The sequence below is a fragment of the Oryctolagus cuniculus genome, chromosome 11, assembly GCF_964237555.1.
Source record: "Oryctolagus cuniculus chromosome 11, mOryCun1.1, whole genome shotgun sequence".
NCBI lineage: Eukaryota > Metazoa > Chordata > Mammalia > Lagomorpha > Leporidae > Oryctolagus > Oryctolagus cuniculus.
The window spans coordinates 104,675,310-104,694,970 of NC_091442.1; the positions used below are offsets into that span (position 1 = coordinate 104,675,310).

General features: G+C 46.9%; 1 protein-coding gene across 3 annotated transcripts in view; it reads left to right on the top strand.

The window, feature by feature from the left end:
• The first annotated feature begins 1,661 nt into the window (after positions 1 to 1,661).
• Positions 1,662 to 19,661, top strand: part of CHPT1 (choline phosphotransferase 1) — a 34,898-nt gene continuing 16,898 nt past the window's right edge. The window contains exons 1-3 of one of the 3 annotated variants that reach the window (XM_008256976.4): positions 1,662 to 2,057; positions 17,573 to 17,720; positions 18,586 to 18,727. In XM_008256976.4, the coding sequence (XP_008255198.1) occupies positions 1,785 to 2,057; positions 17,573 to 17,720; positions 18,586 to 18,727 (563 nt within the window). In that variant the 5' untranslated portion in view covers positions 1,662 to 1,784. The remainder of the gene's footprint in view (positions 2,058 to 17,572; positions 17,721 to 18,585; positions 18,728 to 19,661) is intronic. The other 2 variants (XM_017342057.3, XR_001793389.3) reach the window with 2 other exon arrangements.

Sequence of the window (19,661 nt, forward strand, 5' to 3'; positions counted from 1 at the left end):
AAACCCAATGGATTATTTTTCTTATTATTTTTAAGCGTTCTTTATGTAAGCAAGGTACTCTCATTGTGGATTTTATGGAAAATATCTCAATTTATGGCTTTCAATGTTCTTGGTGCCTTTTGGTGTACCTTAGAAATTACCTTCAATGTGTCTGAGTTTGTTAATCTGGGACTGGATTTTTCCTTGAATTATTCATGCCACTGGTAAATTAAAGAGTAGTTCATCCAAGTTCACTGCACATAAAGCCTGCAGAGTTAAAAGTGATCTCTGTCATGTTGGTTTCTCCCCTGTTTGTCAGCATCATTTTTCACATTGAATATTAGGAGACGTGTCCAGTGAATGGTCTACGGGTACTCTCACGCTGTTCCAAGGCAGCGGTATTGCCAAACTTTCTGTAATGGACCAGGTAGAAAATACATTAGTCTTTGCAGGCTGTATGTTCCCTGTGAGAGCCCTGCTGTCCTCGTAGGGCGAAAGCAATCAAACAACGTGTAAGGAACAAACATGGCTTTAGTCAAAGCACTGAAATCTGAACTTCATATCACAAAATATCATTCTCTTGATTTTTTTCCCAATTATTTAAAATCGCAAAAATCATACTGAGCTTGTGGGCTGTAGGCTGGGTTTGACCTGCAAGTAGCCGATTGTTGACCTCTGCTGTGTGCAGCTGTGGGGCAAGATGCATCTACTGGTACATGTTGCTCAAACCAAGTATCTTGGAAGCTTGGTCTTGTCCTATTGCCTTAGAAAAACGCCTGGAGGTCAGAACTGGGAAGGGAAGAGCAAGGTAAGCTACAGGTGTGTCTCAGGCGGTGCAGTATGTCGGGTTTATGACACACTGTCTCCTGTCCAAATGGCTGCATTGTGAGGTAAGGGGCTGGGGAACTCCCATTGGGTGACAAGTGAGCCTGGTCCACGCCGCCGCGGTGAAAGGACATTCGTGCATTCTTGCCCTCTATTGCAGGGCAGAAGAGTGCGTGAAAAAGTTCCATCGTGGTTGGTTTCGGATGCTCTGAAAATCAGGCCTTTGGGGTTCAACCATTGAGTCCCCTCGTTAGTGTTTCCAAGCTTTGATTTTTAATTTCAAACCTTAGTCTCCGAACCTGTGGTAAAGGTTCTCTTAGAACCTAGACCAGCAGAAGGTAGGGCCGCCTGCCTCCATGTTGGACAGAATTGTTTACCAAGCGGCACAGATGGGGCCATCATGTCGGCGACCCAAGGCCTGCAAACTCGTGTCCTTAATTAAAAAACAAAAACAAAACAAACAACAAAAAACCACTCCAACTCCTCAGGCGGCGTAGTCCTCCACAGGTCGGCAAAGCCAGAACATGGGCACTCCGAAGCGGTGTGCCCACCTCCCCCAGGTGGAGGAAGCGGCTCTAACCATCCAGCTAGCGAGAGGACTTTTCCCCAGGACCCGTTATCAGACAGCCAGGACAAGACACCAGCCCTTGGAGACAGGTGCAGGCGGCCACTGGGCAGTCGGGACCCGCGCGCCCACGGGAGAGTTACGGAGCGCGAGCCCTGCGGCGACCCGCGGGCGTGTAGGGGCGGGCCCAGGGCCCCGCACACCTCCCACGCGCGGCCCCAGCCCCGAGGCCCCGCCCCCACGGCGGCCCCACGGCTTGTGGGCGGGGGCCCCGGGACCAGAGGGCGGCGGCGCGGCCTGACCCCATCGCGGCCGCGCGGGCCGGACCGGCGCAGGCCCCGGCCGCGAGCCCCACCCCGCGTCGCTCCCCGCCCCTGGGGGCCGGCTCGGGCTGCGCTCGGGCCCGCAGGCGGCCATGGCGGCGGGCGCCGGGGCCAGGCCGGCGCCGCGCTGGCTGAAGGCGCTGGGCGAGCCGCTGAGCGCGGCGCAGCTGCGGCGGCTGGAGGAGCACCGCTACAGCGCGGCGGGCGTGTCGCTGCTCGAGCCGCCGCTGCAGCTCTACTGGACCTGGCTGCTCCAATGGATCCCGCTCTGGCTGGCGCCCAACTCCATCACCCTGCTCGGCCTCGCCATCAACCTGCTCACCACGCTCGTGCTCATCGCCTACTGCCCCACGGTCACCGAGGAGGTAGGGCTGACCGCCCGCCCGCGCCCCGGCGGCGGCCGCGGCGGACGGGAGCCTCCAACTGCCCCCTCGTTCCCCGCCCGAGCCCGGCCCCTCGCGCGGCTCAGCCTTCCCGGGGCCGTGGAGGGGCGGACGCGGCCACTGCCCTCCCCGTGCAGTATCTGTCCCGAGCCTCCCGGGGCCACCTACGGGCTGTCATGCCACTGCCCCAGTCCCGTGACCATCCGGAGCCTCCACCGGACAGCGGAGGGGCGTCAAGGTCATTGCCCCACGCCCAGGTCCGTGAGTCCGTGCAGTTGCTCCCGGGGGCCGCCAAGCCCTCCCTCCGGAGCCAACCTGTGGATGCACCGGCTGCCCGGCGGGGCGGGGCGGGGCGGGGCGACTCGGCGCGCAGCGCCTGGGCACCCCCACCTCCATCTCTGACCTGCCTGGGGCAAGGACTTGTGGCCGGGTTGGCCAAGCCCAAGATGCCCTTTGGACACTTGTATAATCGGTTTCTCAAAAGGGTGTGCTAGTGAACTTGAAATAGCTGGTAGCTCTGATCAAGTGCAAGTTACTTTTAAGAGGCCACTTCCTCTTTGCTTCCCTGACTTTTTCATGAAAAGCACACCAGGACATTATCGAGGCAATATCATCCTTGTCATCACTACACAGGGATCAGAGAAACCAACCTTTTTGTTAGCGATCATTGTGTTTGGGCCATGTTGGAAGAGTAAAAGGCTTTGGACAGCTGATAATCACCAGGCCCCCCTTGGGCTGAGCGAGGAGAGGGATAGGCAAAAGGTGGGGTTCCCTACTGTCTGTAGCTTACTGTATGGAGTACATAGGATAAATATTAAGTGACTTATTCTGCGACAATGCTTTCTTTTCTTTGCCCTCCAAATAGTGAATTACTTTGTAGTCATATTTGAGTTTAGGTGCTTGGAGGATTAGTGGGGATTCAGGTTGGATTACAGGGATGCAATGAAAAACAGTTCTTCCCCCATCCATGCACACGTTTAAATATATATATATGTATATATATATATATATATATATAAAATGTATATATATTTGAGGGAGCCTGCATTTGTCAATGGATTGATGTGTTTATTGTCCAGTTCTTAGCAGGCATTCACTTGGCTAATCATTGCCATATTGTTTAAAAACGGTAAACTTCTTTAATATTTGTTTTTCGTTGCCTATTCCCAGAATTTCCCAGAAGGAGAGTGTTAGAATGGAAAGATCGTTGGGGCAGAGCAGAGCGCTTGGCTTCTTATCTGGCTGGGCCACCACAGACCTATGCCCGCCCAGCCGATTTCACAAGGAGGCAGTGAGGATCGAACGACAGATGATATGCAGCGAAATGGAGAAAGCTGTGATTTGCCGCACAAATTTAAAATATTACTTGACACACAGAAAGTGGTACTGTTATTAAACAATGTCCTGAAAATGCCTAATAGAAATTAGCTTTGAGTGGGCCTAGGTTGGCCTAAAGTGTTTGGGTGCTTCTCAGGCCGGCCGATTGTGTTGTGGGCTCTGCCTTGTTATTATTAATTTAAGAAGCACTTTTGAGCACTTGCTAAGAGCAGGGCATGCAGACAGTCCAGTAGCTTTTCCTTAGGGGAGTAAAGGGCAGCCTTGTTGAAGTAGAACATTTCTAATTAGTTTTTTTTTTTTTTTTTTTTTTTTGACAGGCAGAGTGGACAGTGAGAGAGAGAGACAGAGAGAAAGGTCTTCCTTTGCTGTTGGTTCACCCTCCAATGGCTGCCACGGCCGGCGCGCTGCAGCCAGCGCACCACGCTGATCCAAAGGCAGGAGCCAGGTGCTTCTCCTGGTCTCCCATGGGGTGCAGGGCCCAAGCACTTAGGCCATCCTCCACTGTACTCCCTGGCCACAGCAGAGAGCTGGCCTGGAAGAGGGGCAACCGGGACAGAATCTGGCGCCCCGACCGGGGCTAGAACCTGGTGTGCCGGCACCGCAAGGCGGAGGATTAGCCTAGTGAGCCATGACGCTGGCTGTCTAATTAGTTTTTAGGCTTATGGAGGTGCTTTTCAACAAAGACAGAAAATTGAAATATAACCCAACAAGGGGGTTTCGGAGTGAAGATAGGAATGTGGGAGTAGAAGCAGGTCGCTGCATAGGCTGCTCAGTGGCTGAAGCAGTGAGGGGGAACCCTGACAGCATCTATAAGGCTCCTTTGAGAAAATCCCAACACCAATGTGAAAGAGCATGGCGGTTTCTGGCTGTTTGACCTTCAAAGCCGTAGAACTCGTAAGCGACAGGACCAGGGAGGAGTCACACCGAAGTGGGCCTGACTCCAAAGCTCAGACTCTTCTTCCGACGTCCTGCCACCTTCCGACTTGGAGTTCCCACCTTTCTCTGCCCGTGTATTATATACACAGGTGTGGAAAGTGCTTTCACATCTTAGGCTTCACATTCGGTTTTTAAATTTAGGTGCTATTATCTGCTCATTAAGGGAGTAATGCTGACTACATATCTGTATTAAAGTTTGAGATGTGTTTGAACTACTGTGTTGATTCCTGGGACTGACTGTGGATAAAAGGAAACTAATAGAAAAAATTGCGAATTAGATTAAACTTCTGTAGTGGTGCTCCGAGATACTTCTGAGGCCCTTTCTGCTCTAAGCAGATTGAACTGCTTATCACAGCAAGGGTTTCTCTCCTGCATGTTCCTCTCTTTTTTGCTTCCTTTTCCTTTCTTCTGTCCCGCTTATTCAACAATCTCTCATATTTCCACGCCCAGTGCTAAAACTCCCTGCTTACGATACTTCTTTCTTCCATGTCAGATCAACCACTTAATCCTCTGACCTCCCATAACAGTGACAATCATTTACATTTATTGAGTATTTACAGGCTTTATTTTAAGCAGATCTTGTTCTTTTATGTCATTGGATCTTCTCAACAACCTTTTGATTAGCTACAGTTAATATCCCTGTTTTGGGGCCGGAACTGTGACATAGAAAGTTAAACCTCTGCCCGCAGTGCTTGCATCCCATATGGGCGTTAGTTCAAGTCCCCAAATGCTCCACTTCCGATCCAGCTCCTTGATAATGCACTTGGGAAAACAGCAGAAAATAACCCAAGTCCTTGGGCCCCTGCACCCACATGGCAGACCCAGAAGAAGCTCCTAGTTCCTGGCTTTGGCCTGGCCCAGCTTTGGCAGTTGCAGCCATTTGAGGAGTGAACAAGCAGATAGAAGATCGATCCATTTCTTTCTGTCTCTCTGTCTTGCAAATAAAATATTTTTTTAAATCCCCATTTTATAAATGAGGAAACTAAAAGGAAATTCATCTCTCCTATGGCTACAAAGCTTTAAGTGGGGTTGTGTGTATCCTTACTGAGCTAGGACAGCCTACCAGATTTTAAGTTTATTTGTGTAATCTCCTTAAGCGTAGTACCTTGCCTAAAATAAATGCATAGTAAATATTTGCTGAACTATTGACTGCATGAATGAAATATTACAGGGTCGTCTTGAGAGAGGATGGTTTTCAATCCTTACAGAGTTTTAGTAATTCTTGGATTAAATACTTACCAGCAGCTTGGCATGGGTAATTTTAAGGAGAGTAAGCAATTGTTAAGGCAACCAACTGGAGAAAAAAAAAAGAATTGAGTTGTCTCCTTTGGATCTTGATGAAGCAATTCTCCATGCCCACGGTGCTAAGTGTGGAGTCCCTGCCGCATCCCTTGGCTACCTAACCCTAAAACAGAACCACAGATTCTTAGAGTTGGAGAGGACGTTAGTGCTCATTTAATACAATTCCTACGTTTATCTAAATTCTAGCTCCAGCCTAGTAGGCATATTGTGTCCAACTGCCCCTTTACTGGCTTTCTCCCTCAGGCCTGGATCTCAAAAACATCTTACGTTTGCTCAGTCTTTTCCTACAAGTTCCCCTGTTTTTATGCTTTAACAGTGGATCTAATCGTGTGTGTGTGTGTGTGTGTGTGTGTGTGTGTGTATTTAAATTCCTGCTTTCCTAGGAGAGCTGCTTAGGACATGGTAGGGCTCTGCTGGGCTGATTCCAGACTCCTCTGCTTAGAACCTCGCCATGGTTTCTGCACACCTGAGCCATCACGACTTTTCCGAAACCCTGGATCAGGACTCCTTACACAGGCCCCCTTGTAATTCACTTTCTGCCAAAGACTGTAGCTTTAGTATCGGCCTTGTGGAATGTACTGGCAAATGGACTCACGTTGGTTCAGTAAAGTCGCTTTCTCGACTGTGAAACCCTCAGCCCATACCCCTGTGGGGCTGGTGGAAACTGACCCCACTGTCTTTTACTTATTAAATATTTCTGCCCTGCTTTCTCTATCTTGGTGTATGTAAATCCATATTTGTGTCTCTGTTAAAAGTGTGTTTGAGGCAGACAAGTTCCTAGCTTAGGACCAGGTCAAAAGGTGTTGAATATCACATTTATTAGTTTATGAAAGTTGAATCAAAAAGCAAGTATAAATGAAGAAGTCAGAAAGACCTTAAGAAATGGTTTATATCTGTTTAAATAACAGATCATGGTTGCTTTTGTACCATATAGTAAAGAGTTAATTTGTTGGGGGAAAATAAAGAAGGCAATCACCTGTCGATTCCAACTCAGATTTTTTTTTATAGGTTGGGTTTCCTTGAGATTTTTATCACCTACTCCTTTATTTTTAATTAAGTCATTTATCACTCCTCACTTATTAAGACAGGGCTCTTGTAAGGGAGTGACCTCTGTCACTAGGGAATTTAAGTTCCAGTAGCAGGGCCGGGACGAGGTGAGGCAGACCCAGGCCTCGGGGTGTACAGAAGCACTTGCCGGCCAGGACAGTGAATGAATGCCTCCTTGAGTTCTGTGGCCCAGGTGCCTCTCACCACGCCCTCGGGCCACGCTGTCCGGAAGAGCAGCTGGGGGTAACGTGGAGGTAACCTCCCCGGTCCCTTTGATTTCTGTGGCTTCACCATACTTGCCAAGGAACAAGCCGTTTCTCCTTTAACATTCCGGTTCAAGTGTGGCCGAAACAGGGCCCTGAGGAACACAGCAAGTGTAAGCCCCCGGCGCATAGCGCTGCTGCCGCTTGGCTCCCGTGAGGTTGAAGGACGGATGGATTTGCCCGGAGAGTCCGTTCGCGCTGCCCTCCTGTTCCCTTCCCCACAGTGAGAGGCTGGCATTTTCAGCAAGGCCCCTCTCCAGCTACGTACGGGTGTCTCAGGTCAGGAGAGCGCCCTTTGGCCCTGCACCACCGGTTCTACTACCTTTGTGCAGCGAGCTTATCACCTGCTGCGTTGCCCATTGCCCGAGTGGAGGCTTTTCCTGAGCTTCACGGAGGAGGTGGGGTGGACGCGGGAGTCCCTAAGGCCTTCCTGGCTGACTGACCTGACGGTCATCTTATCTGTCAGATAAGATTCTTTCTTCTTGGCAGCCTGCTAACACTTGAAAGCCACTAATCTGTCCTCTGCCGGCTTCCTTAGTAGTTAGAACTGGTTTGTTCCTACATGTAAAGGACCTTTAACACTGTGTATAGAAAAATGGAATTGAGAGATAAGTTTATTTTGGCACAATTTTTTTTTTGAAACCTGTGCATAGTTTTTTCATCATATATATTTCCACGAACTTTTTTTTTTTTTGAAAATTCCCCTCCCCCTCTCATAATTTGAATGTTAAAGTGTCTTGTGGCTTAGGTTGTCCAGGTAGAAATGTTTCCATCCTCTTTCCCTTGAGACCTCCTCCTACAAACAAATAGAATAAAAGAAGGAGGAAAAATGTATAATGTAAAGGAAAACCCATTTTTTTTTTAGCTTTATAACTGAAAAGTGCTGTACTCTTCATATTCTCATCTATTGAAAAAACCACATCTTTGGCAGATTATCATTCACTTTTATGAAGTAAAGTGATTATTATTATTGAATCATTGTTTACAGGCAAAAGAGAAAGGGCAGTTGTCATTTTAAGATAAATAAAATAAAATACCATCATGATTCAATTTCCAGTGTTTAAGCTGATAGAGGAATTTAGTTTCCTTTTATGCTTTTTTTTTAAAGATTTATTTATTTGAAAGTCAGAGTTACACAGAGAGAAGAAGAGGCAGAGAGAGAGATCTTCCATCCGCTGGTTCACTCCCCAGTTGGCCAAAGACCAGAGCCGCGCCCATCTGAAGCCAGGATCCAGGAACTTCCTCCGGGTCACCCAAGCGGGTACAGGAGCCCAAGGACTTGGGTTGAAGTAACACCTTGACAGTAGGGACTCCATTTTGGAGAACCTGAGACTCCATTCTGGGGAGGTGCCCACCCTGCCCCCCCCCCCCCGCCACGCCGTGAGACTCTGGTCTGAAACTATGATCTAAAACAGTTATCAATAGCAGTCTATTACATCACACTTGGCAGAGCACAGAAACCCCCTAGCATGATCGCTTAAGCTTGGACGTGGATAGGCTGCACCTGGGTTAATGATGATAAAAATGTAATTTGTCTATGTCCTACATTTGATTAAAACCAATACCTGGATTAATATCAAGATTATAATTGGAATTGTTAAGATTGTAACTGGTGTTGTCAAGATTATAATTGATACTAGTTTTGCATAGGTTTTAGGTCAGCTTGACCCCTGTAACCATGTATTCCCCTCCCGACTTTGCGGTTTTTGCCTATATTTATAAACCCTGTTGCTTTGGGCTTCAGGGTTGAGAGTTCTTTAGGGCATGAGCCCACTCTCCACCGCTGGCAATAAAGGACCATCAAAGTTTATCAGTGTGTGGTGCTGCTTTGTTTACACTCGCTCAGTTGCAACAGGGTCATCTTGTACTGCTTTCCCAGGCCATAGCAGAGAGCTGGATCGGAAGTGGAGGAGCAGCCAGTGCTGTGGCACAGCTCTGGCCGTTGCAGCCATCTGGGGAGTGAACCAGTGGGTGTAAGACCTCTCTCTCTGTAACTCTCTTTCAAATAAATAAAATAAATCTTTTTTTATAAAAAAAAAAAAAAAGGAAGTGGAGCAGCTGGGACTTGAACTGGTGCCCATATGGGATGTCAGCACTGCAGGCAGCGGCTTGCTCACTATGCCACAACTCTGGCCCCTCCTTTTATCTTATACTGGACAGCATTTTGTACCTTTACAAGATTATGAAAATATAGGAGCAAGTGCTGTGGCACAGCGGGTTAAAGACCTGGCCTGAAGCACTGGCATCCCATATGGGCACCGGTTCTAGTCCCAGCTGTTCCTCTTCTGATCCAGCTCTCTGCTATGGCCTAGGAAAAGCAGTAGAAGATGGCCCAAGTCATTGGGCCTCTGTACCCAAGTAGGAGACCCGGAAGAAACTCCTGGTTCCTGGCTTCGGATCAGCACAGCTCTGGCTGTTGGCGGCCATCTGGGGAGTGAACCAGAGGATGGAAGACCTCTCTCTCTGTCTCTACCTCTCTCTGAAACTCTGTCTTTAAAACAAACAAACAAACAAAAAAACAGTATAAAGAGAATATAGATTTCCACATATGTAAGAGTTTGAGGTGGAAGCCTTGATTCTATAAGAATTCTTCGTTTGTTTACACTCATTTTATTTGTAGATTTAAAGATCTTAACTAATTATTATTTGAAGAAATGGCAGGCTCCCTCTGTGAAACCTTAAGACTATGTATCCCTGCCCTTGGTTAAATCAGGTTCTTACTTCTTTAAGGAGAGTATTTCAGAACTTTGCATTTTTAACGTATTGCTGCCACCTATGAAATAATGTAAAACCCAGGAAGCTGTCATAGAAACAGTGCATTGTTATAAGGCCATGAACACCATCCCCTTCTGTGGTTTCTTCTGTTGGGATCTTGCGTTAGCCGGAGATACCAGTGATCTGATGAGCACACCTGATAGGGTAGAAAGGCTCCTTTATTTGCAAAGCAGCTTTAATGTTGAAACATTTGTGAAAGGCATATTTTTTTAAGTGGAATACATAGGATCATACTGACTAGAGATAGGCACATTAGCATTCTTTGATTGCTCCTTGGGGAAACATAGGTAGACAAGGACATATACCAGACAGGGCACGTGAGTGCTTTGCTGAATTGAGTGAGAAGAGTGTTTAGGAAGGGAACAGCCATAAAGCAGTCTCAAGTCATAAATAAACCCACAAGCTAGACATGAGGACTGGGGCTGTGCTGAAACTGATCTATTGCTTGCAAGAGCTTGTGTTCATGCCATGAAGTTCTTCTAAGATTAGTTTGGGAGGGGCGGCCAGAGAAGCCTCCAGAACATGACGGCCCTGCCGCGGTTGCTCTGCTATACACATTGAATGAGCATTTTTGCACAGAGACCTTTTTTTATCGCTCTTGGTCCCACATACTGTGTGCCAGTCACTGTGCTAGGGGACTAAAAATGTGACAGTGAACAAGAAAGACACTCAACTTCCATCAATTCGGCCCTAGAAAGTGAAATACTTGGGTGAGGAGAGAGGAAAAGGGAAGAGACAGTTGGTTTTGAGTTTTGGTCTGGAGGGAGCTTTGACTGGAGAGTGGTAAGCTGGTGCTATTTTCTCTCTGCGATGTAGAGAGGTAGGGAGTGGCTGGGTTGAGGGCAAGGAGAAGACATAGACGCCCCGTCTCTCACTTGAAGATTTTTAAATTTTTTTTTTTTCACTTATTTGAAGGAGGTGGGGGAAAGAGCTTCCATTCACTGGCTCATTCCCCAAATGCCCACAACAGCCAGGGCTGGGCCATGCTGAAGCCAGGAGCCCAGAACTCTGTCCAGGTCTGCCATGTGTGTGCCAGGAACCCAAGTATGTGGGCCATCGTCTGCTGTCTCCTGGAGTACACATTAGCAGGAAGCTAGACTGGAGGCCGAGTAGCCAGGACGCAAACCAGGCTCTGCTGTGTGGGCTGTGGGCGTCTCAAGCTGCAGCTTAACCACTGCACCCAATGTTGAAGAGCCCTGGACCCACGGAGTCTTTCCCAAAGAATGCTGAAGGGTATACAGGATTTGGTCAGAGGTGCTGTTCACCTGTGCGTGCTTTCTGGAAAACCAAATCAGATGTAAGATGGAAATCAGCTAGTAGACTATCAGGCTCGCCGTCTGCTTTCTTCCAGTGTGCGCTTTGTGCCTTTGAGACTAAGGTAGAAGTGGATGGCTTCAGCGCTGTCAGTTTATTTTGTTTATGCTTCTGTAAACAGTTGCAGTGTTTTGTTGTAATTCTCAGAAAGCACTATGGACGTTTTAAAACTAGAATGTAGCTTTCTCTAATCTTACAATGAATAATAACAGCATGCTAGAAATAATTCAACTAACTAGAAAAGGTAAACTTTCCCCAGCACTTATTTTTATACAGCTGTTTTTCAGCGGTGTAACTGAAAAGCAATTTAAATTTATTAGTGGAGCTTTTTTCTTTTAACGACTGGGAATTATGATTTTTTTAAAGATTGATTTTATTTGAAAGGCAAAATTAGAGAGAGAGAGAGAGATCTTCCATCTGCTGGTTCACTCCCCAAATAGCTGCATCAACCAGGGCTGGGCCAGGCTGAAGCCAGGAGCCAGGAGCCAGGAGCTTCTTCTGGGTCTTCCAAGCAGGTACAGGGGACCAAGAATTCGGGCCATTCTCCACTGTTTTCCCAGGCTCATTAGCAGGGAGCTGGATCGGAAATGGAGCAGCTGGGACTCGAACTGCTACCCATAAGGGATGCCAGCGTTGCAGGAGGCAGCTTTACCGCTATGCCACAGTGCCGTCCCCAAGGGAATTATGATTCTTAGTCATTATTTTGTTTTCTAGAATAAGCTTATATAATATTATAATCTAATATAGTAATATAAGCATTCCATGAAGTCACATCAGATTCATCATTAGAGAAGTTACTACTTAAGTTACCATACAGCCTTGTATTTGACTACCATGTAGACTTTAGGGAGAATAATGTAGGTTGGTGTGTTTGCTCTGGAGGGATTTCCGTGGTATTCTGTTAAGTTTTTTGTTTTTTTTTTTTTTTAACAGGCAGAGTGGACAGTGAGAGAGAGAGAGACAGAGAGAAAGGTCTTCCTTTTGCCGTTGGTTCACCCTCCAATGGCCGCTGCGGCTGGTGCACCGCGCTGATCTGAAGGCAGGAACCAGGTGCTTCTCCTGGTCTCCCATGCGGGTGCAGGACCCAAGTACTTGGGCCATCCTCCACTGCCCTCCCTGGCCATAGCAGAGAGCTGGCCTGGAAGAGGGGCAACCAGGACAGAACCGGCACCCCAACCAGGACTAGAACCCGGTGTGCCGGCGCCACTAGGTGGAGGATTAGCCTAGTGAGCTGCAGCGCCGGCCTTCTGTTAAGTTCTGATCTTAAAGGACACAGTAGATGTTATGAAAGCTATATAAATAAGAACTTTAAGTGGTAGGCGTCTGACATGCTGAAAAAGTCCTGCTTTTTGGAGTAGACTCCTTCTCTGGCAGTAGTCTGGTATATTGCTATGATTATCATGCACAAGCTGCATCCTTATGTTAGAATATATTTGTATTAAAATTGTAAGAGAAGTCGCATCAAAGCTGGAGTTGTGTTGAGGTGGTTCTGTAGGTCCCGCCTCCTGCAGGAGTTGCTTCTCTGTCCATCCTCTGCAGGGGAAGACTGGAAGGGAGGGGCTGCTGGGCGTGGCCCTGCATCCCCAGCAGGTAGGCTGTCTGCAGAGATGGCAGGTCAGAGACTGGGGAGAGCCTTCACCTGTTCGTACCTGCGGTGGGAGCCACAGGGAAAGGGAAGGTAGGTCTGGCTCCTGGGCTTCGGGAAGGCCGGAGAGGAGGGAACAGGTTCTGGCAGACCAGTGTGCCTTTCTGGGTATAGGGGCAGGAGGCCGGGGTGCTGGCAGGCACTGCTCTGGCCTTCACTGCCGCTTGAAATTGCCTTGTCGGAGGGGAATGTGCTGCTCAACAGGTTTGCAAGGAAGAGGCAGCGAAGAGTTCAGATGAGGCGCTGTGTCCAGGCTGCAGCCCCTGGCGTGACAGCTCTGTCTCCAGAGTCAGGAGACCTGGTTCGATTGCTGGCCTCAGGCCAGCTGCAGGCCTTGGTAGGAGCGATACCTCTCCCTCCTTTCACTCCCGTCTTTCATCACAAGCACACAGTAATAACTGCCCCCTCTCTGAGGGTGTGGGTACCGTGGTAATCTTACCTCTGGTCATGACCTGTGGATCAGGAACATGGATCCAGAAACTGTACTGAATAAACCTTTCACTTTCAGACTCTGCCAATTTTTTCTTTTCCCTCTATTTAAATCCCTAGCTCCTCGTGTATCCCGATGAAGTAATGTTGCACTAGGGATCCTGGCTTGATTTCCCTTCTCTGAACGAGGGGCAGAATGTGATCTGGGGGCAGGGCCACTTGCAGCGGAAGATGCCTCAGCTGGAGGGTTTGCTCTCAAGCGTGTCATTTAAGGAAAGAGGGATAGAAATAGACGATGGGGGGAAAAATGACATTTTATGTCACCTCATGAATTTTAATAACCTCAGTTTCTAATTGTACATATATTTGAATTATAACTTTGCTCTCCCAATTTAAGCAGTATGATTTTTCACAGTAGGAAAATAGGTAAAAAAGTGCAAGTTTGAAAAGGGTTGGCCGGTGCCGTGGCTCACTAGGCTAATCCTCTGCCTGCAGTGCTGGCACCACAGGTTCTAGTCCCAGTTGGGACTAGAACCATAGCTAGATTCTGTTCTGGTTGCTCCTCTTCCAGTCCAACTCTCTGCTGTGGCCCGGGAAGACAGTGGAGGATGGCCCAAGTGCTTGGGCCCTGCACCTGCATGGGAGACCAGGAAGAAGCACCTGGCTCCTGGCTTCGGATTGGCACAGCACGCTGGCCGTAGCGGCCATCTGGGGAGTGAACCAACGGAAGGAAGACCCTTCTTTCTCTCTCTCTCTCACTGTCTAACTCTGCCTGTCAAAAAAAAAAAAAAAAAAAAGGAAAAAAGAAAGAAAAGGGTTAACAAAATTGTTCCCTGCCAAAACGTTTACTCTGTAATTCTTTCAGAAGATTCTAGGTGGGTTGTGTAGTGTTTTGTTCAATGAGTGTGTGTGTGTATTTTCTTTTTTGTACTGCCATCATGATATCTCAATTCTAGTTTTTAGCTGGCTGTTAAATTGTTTCGTAGTTTCCAGATAAGCCTTTGAAAGCGTACTATTCAGAGCTGAATATGATATTTTCATATGCATTTTCATAATTCAGGTTAATTCTACTCTTATTTCTAACATATACTGCTTTTCTATTAAAGAAAAGAAAATAATTCCTTTTAAACAATTATTAGTGCAATCATTAGTGCTTGGAATGGAGTATTAACTAACATTTTTGATAAGTTTAGTTTATAGTAAACTTGTATTTACTTACAAAGATTAAGGAATGAGATAGGTCAGATTGGTTGGGTATTTGTAGAATTGCCACATACATCATACATAGGTTGGTAAGGTAAAAAAATTATATTTGCCACTAAAAGTATTCAAAACCAATTTAATGACAATAGCTGACCTTTGCTAAACACTTACTAAATGCCAGCATCTGTGTAATTAGCAATCTAAGAATGTTTGCATCAGATACAATAAAAGTATTAATCACATCTTTGAGATGAGGTAACCAAGGCTTAGAGAGTTTAAAACACTTGGCCCCGTCACATGGCTGTTAAAAGACAGAGCCACAGATGGCAAAGTTTAACTTAAAAATTCTAGTCCTTAGCAATTTTGCTAGCCTTTCCTCCAAAATGTGTAATTTTGGGCTGACCACTTGTCCCAGGAAGACCTTGTAGTAGCTGGAGTATTGGGTAGAGTTCTCAACAGTGTATTACTTTAGCAGTGGGCACAAAAGAGTCCTAGTCTGAGGGCTTCTCTGGAAAACCTTTCAGAACTTGAAGTTCAAGTTCAAAGGGATCCAATTAATTTACTGGTACCTTAACTGCAGCCAGCATATAGTACATCTTAGGGAAAAACAACGTAGCACCCAAAATATAAAATTCACAAGGTTTGACCTCTAATCAAAAATTCCCAATCATGCAAAGAAACAGGAGAATAGGATCTACAACTAGGAGTAAAATGAACCAATATAATCAGATCCAGGAATGACAGGAATAATAGACTTAGCAGACGGAGACATTAAAATCATTTTTATAAATGTGCTGTTTGTGTTCAAGAAAGTAGAGGAAAGTATGCATATTATAAAAAGAGAAAAGCCTCCCATGAAATCTTTTTTTTTTTTTTTTGACAGGTAGAGTTATAGGCAGTGAGAGAGACAGAGAGAAAGGTCTTCCTTCCATTGGTTCACTCCCCAAATGGCTGCTATGGCCAGCGCTGTGCTGATCCAAAGCCAGGAGCAGGTGCTTCCTTCCTGGTCTCCCATGTGGGTGCAGGGCCCAGGCACTTGGGCCATCCTCCACTGCCCTCCCGGGCCACAGCAGAGAGCTGGACTGGAAGAGGAGCAATCGGGACTAGAACCCAGTGCCCATGTGGGATGCTGGCGCTGCAGGCAGAGGATTAACCAAGTGAGCCATGGCACCAGCCTCTCTCCCATGAAATCTCTAGAATTGAGAAACTACAGTATTTGAATTGTGAATCACAGTGTGAAGTCAGTAGCACATTAGATACTGCAGTAGAAAAGATCAGTACGTTTGCAGACTACCAATGGAAACTGTCCAAAAGGATGCATAGGAAAAAGAACCAATAGTAATTGAACTGGGCATTGATGATCTATGGGGAAGCAAAAAGCAGCCTACCTTAACTCTTATTGGGTCTCACAAATAAGGGAGAGGGTATGACATAAAAAGTATAAGAAAGAATGGTTGGGAAATTTTCAGATCGGATGGAATCTATATATTTATATACCCAGGAAGCTTAACAAACCCCAAGTAGAATAACTACTTTTTTTCAAAACCCACCAAGGCATATTACAATAAAATTACTGAAAACCAGTGATAAAGAAAAGACAAAAAAAAAAAAAAAGACAGACTACTTGAGAGAAATGAACAGCAAGCAGTCAGTAAACATGAAAATAGGTCAATTGAAATGATACAAGTTGATTTATAGAAAAAAGACGTATTGACCGTCCTTTTGTGATAGTCTTCCTAGATGTATTCCACTTCCCCAGGGCCCTGTGTGATGACAACAGTGGTCACTGGATTTACTCTCCTGCCTTGTACAATTAGAAAAGCAATAAAATAAAAGGTGGTGAACTTCACATTTTGGGCTGCTGGATTTTCTCCCCCTAAGACGTGGTGATGCTGGCTGCAGTGAAGGTGTGAGGAGTTACCTGGCTCCTTTTCCGGCGGGATTTGAAGTCCTGTCTGTGCTTTCCAGAGGAGCCTTTATACCAGGGCTGTTCTGGGCCCACTGCCAAGGCAGTGCACCTCTGAGAACGTCACCCAGTGCCCCGGGTAGCACAGGGTCTTTCTGCTCTGCCTGCTGGGGCGTGAACTATTCCCAGCCTTGTGTGAGCTTCCGGACCTTCCACTGAGCAGCGCTGCTTTCCCTGACCTTGGTTGGTAGTAGTTTTGTCTCATCCAGGCACAGGTTGGTCTGAGATTTAAAGGTGCCTTGTACAGACTTTACTGCTCGTGCTCCTTTCTCTCCCATCCTCCCCTCACACATTCCAGCTGGCTTGACCCGTGCTCTGACTATTTCTCCCCAACACAGCCACACACACCACTGGGCTCAGGTTGGGTCCCTGTTCTGCACTGTGGCCTGGGCAGGGCCTGTGGACAGTTAGCTGGAGCCATCCTAGGGCTCACCTCACTTGCTTCCTCTTCTCTTGGGAATCCTAAGCCTTTGCTACCTGTGGGGTCTGACAGCCTCTGTTCGTGGATTTGCTTGCCTTTCTAATTCAGCAAATTGGGAAGTAAATCCAGCGCGTGCTACTCCATTGTGAATGAAAGCCGAGGTCTGTAGTTTGCCTTTAAGTTCTGTATTCATACCAAGGACTTACTGAGTAACTTCAGATCTGTGCCATCCACACTCACACATCACTGAACGACAGGGCTACATGCTGAGAAATGCGTCGTCAGGCGATTTCATCGCCGTGTGAACATCATACAGTGGACTTACACACACCTAAATGGTGTAGCCTACAGAGGCTGTGCGGTACACCGTTAGTCCTGGGCTGCAGACCTGTTTTACATCTTACTGTGCTGAATGCCACAGGCCAGTAAAACACAATGGTGGCTATTTGTGGATCTAAACATAGAAAAGGTATGCTAGAAACTCCAGGTGATTGGAATTTGCCCTTGTTGTTGACCAGAACGGTTATGCGCTGCGTGACTCTGAATGGTGTTTCATTAAAAGAGCTGTGGTCCAGGGAATCAAGACCTAGGCCCTGATCCTTGCTTCAGCCATTGCGCTCCATGTTGCTTACAGCTGGACCTCTGTGGCCTTCTACCCAGCTGACTTAGGGCAGTTCATTTGATTCTTCAGTTTATTTCTTATTCATGGAAGGCGGGTTATGATGGTTCTTCATAACACACTGAAGTGACACAAAGCACAAACATGAGAAAATAACGTCAGTCGGCTTAGGTTGAAGTATCTTGAAACAGAAGCTCGCTTGTAGCCTAACAGTCTTTATGGTTTATGTTTACTCCTAGGCACCATACTGGACATACCTTATTTGTGCACTAGGACTCTTTATCTACCAGTCGCTGGATGCCATTGATGGGAAACAAGCCAGAAGAACTAATTCGTGTTCTCCTTTAGGAGAACTTTTTGACCATGGTTGTGACTCTCTTTCCACAGGTAAATTAATGGAGGTTTTTTTTTCCCCCTATAATGTTGTGTTCCTGTGTTGTTTGTTTGTTTGTTTGTTTTGTCTTGATGGCTTTAAAAACCTACAATTGAGCTGTTGGGTCAGTTTTTTGGGAACAGTTTTTGTACAATATTCAAGAATTCATTTTGTTAAGTGTTTCTTATTTTTATTTTTGAAAGTTTACTTATTTATTTGAATGTTGGAGTTACAGAGAGAGAGGGGGAGAGAGGGAGAGAGAGGAGGGAAAGAGAAAGGAAGAGAGAGGGAAAGAGAGGGAGGGGGGGGAGAGAGAGAGAGAGAGAGAGAGAGATATCTTTCATTCACTGATTCATTCCCCAAGTGGCCACAGTGGTTATTTTAATGACTCTTTTATATCACTTAAAACTGTGTTTCTAGGCCGGCGCTGCAGCTCAGTACGCTAATCCTCCACCTGCAGCGCTGGCACACCGGGTTGTAGTCCTGGTCGGGGCGCCGGATTCTGTCCCAGTTGCCACTCTTCCAGGCCAGCTCTCTGCTGTGGCCTGGGAAGGCAGTGGAGGATGGCCCAAGTGCTTGGGCCCTGCACCCCATGGGAGACCAGGATAAGCACCTGGCTCCTGCCATTGGATCAGCGCGGTGCGCTGGCTGCAGCGCGCTGGCTGCAGCGGCCATTGGAGGGTGAACCAACGGCAAAGGAAAACCTTTCTCTCCGTCTCTCTCTATCTCACTGTCCACTCTGCCTGTCAAAAAAAAAAAAAAAAAAAAAAAACCATTAAAAAAAAAAAAAACAACTCTGTGTTTCTAAACAGCACTGAGCAATTCTTTCATTAATTATTTAAAATTCTTACTGGTTCTTAAACCTTTCTGTTCCTTCAGTGTTTATGGCGGTTGGAGCCTCCATTGCTGTCCGCTTGGGCACTCACCCTGACTGGCTGTTTTTCTGCTCTTTTATTGGGATGTTCATGTTTTACTGTGCTCATTGGCAGACTTACGTTTCTGGCGTGTTGAGATTTGGAAAGTAAGTATGTTTCTTAAGTTGTACATTAAAAATACGGTTGAATTCATTTTCACAATCTCTTGTGCCATTTTTCTGTAAGGAAACAAAGCTCCAAGCAGTAATTTAAATATCTTTTTGTTTTTTTAATTGACACGTCCATAAATGCTGCACTTTAATGTCTTTTAGTATTCCATGTTGCAAATAGGTACCTTATTTGGTAATAATTTATCTGCCTCTGTCTTTCACTAGCCCAAGCTCATAGTAGACCATGGGAAAAGAAAAATGAGGGACCTGGAGAGTATAGAAAAGGACAGGCAGTTCTTAAGTGTGCAGTGTTTCGTTCACTTAGTAAAATACTGTGCATTGGAGTCCAAGGTCCTTGCGGTCAAATCTCCCTGTGCCCAACAAGGGGGCTGCGCTCCTGACCGCACTCACCACCACCGACCGGTAGTCAGGGCGCTCTCGGCTGTGGGAGACACACGGCGAGATAATGTGCAAGTGCCGGGAACCTGCTCGAGTTAAACGTGAAATCCCACCTGTGCCTCTGTGGTGCGCAGAGCAGGAACGCCCTGTCCTAGTCCCGTTTCCTCCCTGGCTCCCTCCCCGCCAGCTCCTTCAAGAACTCATTTCCAGCTTTGGCTTCCAGTGCCGACGGAGTCTTTTAAACTGCACTTTACTGTTGCCTAGGGGAAGCAGGAGCTCTTAAGGAAGATTAATGAGAGGAACAGCTCCACTCCATGCATGAGTTAGTGGGAGACAGGCGTCAGGGCGTTTTCCAGACTGATTCTAAGCTGTGGCCTCACCGCAGCCACCCCCTACGGGGCACTTCCGTGTTTCGGGCACGGTACTAAGAGCCTTACGGGCGTCACCTCGTATCTTCCTCGTATTAAGCCTGGAAGGTGGGCATTGCCTGCACTGTCCAAGTGAGGCAGTGCCGACATCCACTGCGCAGAGG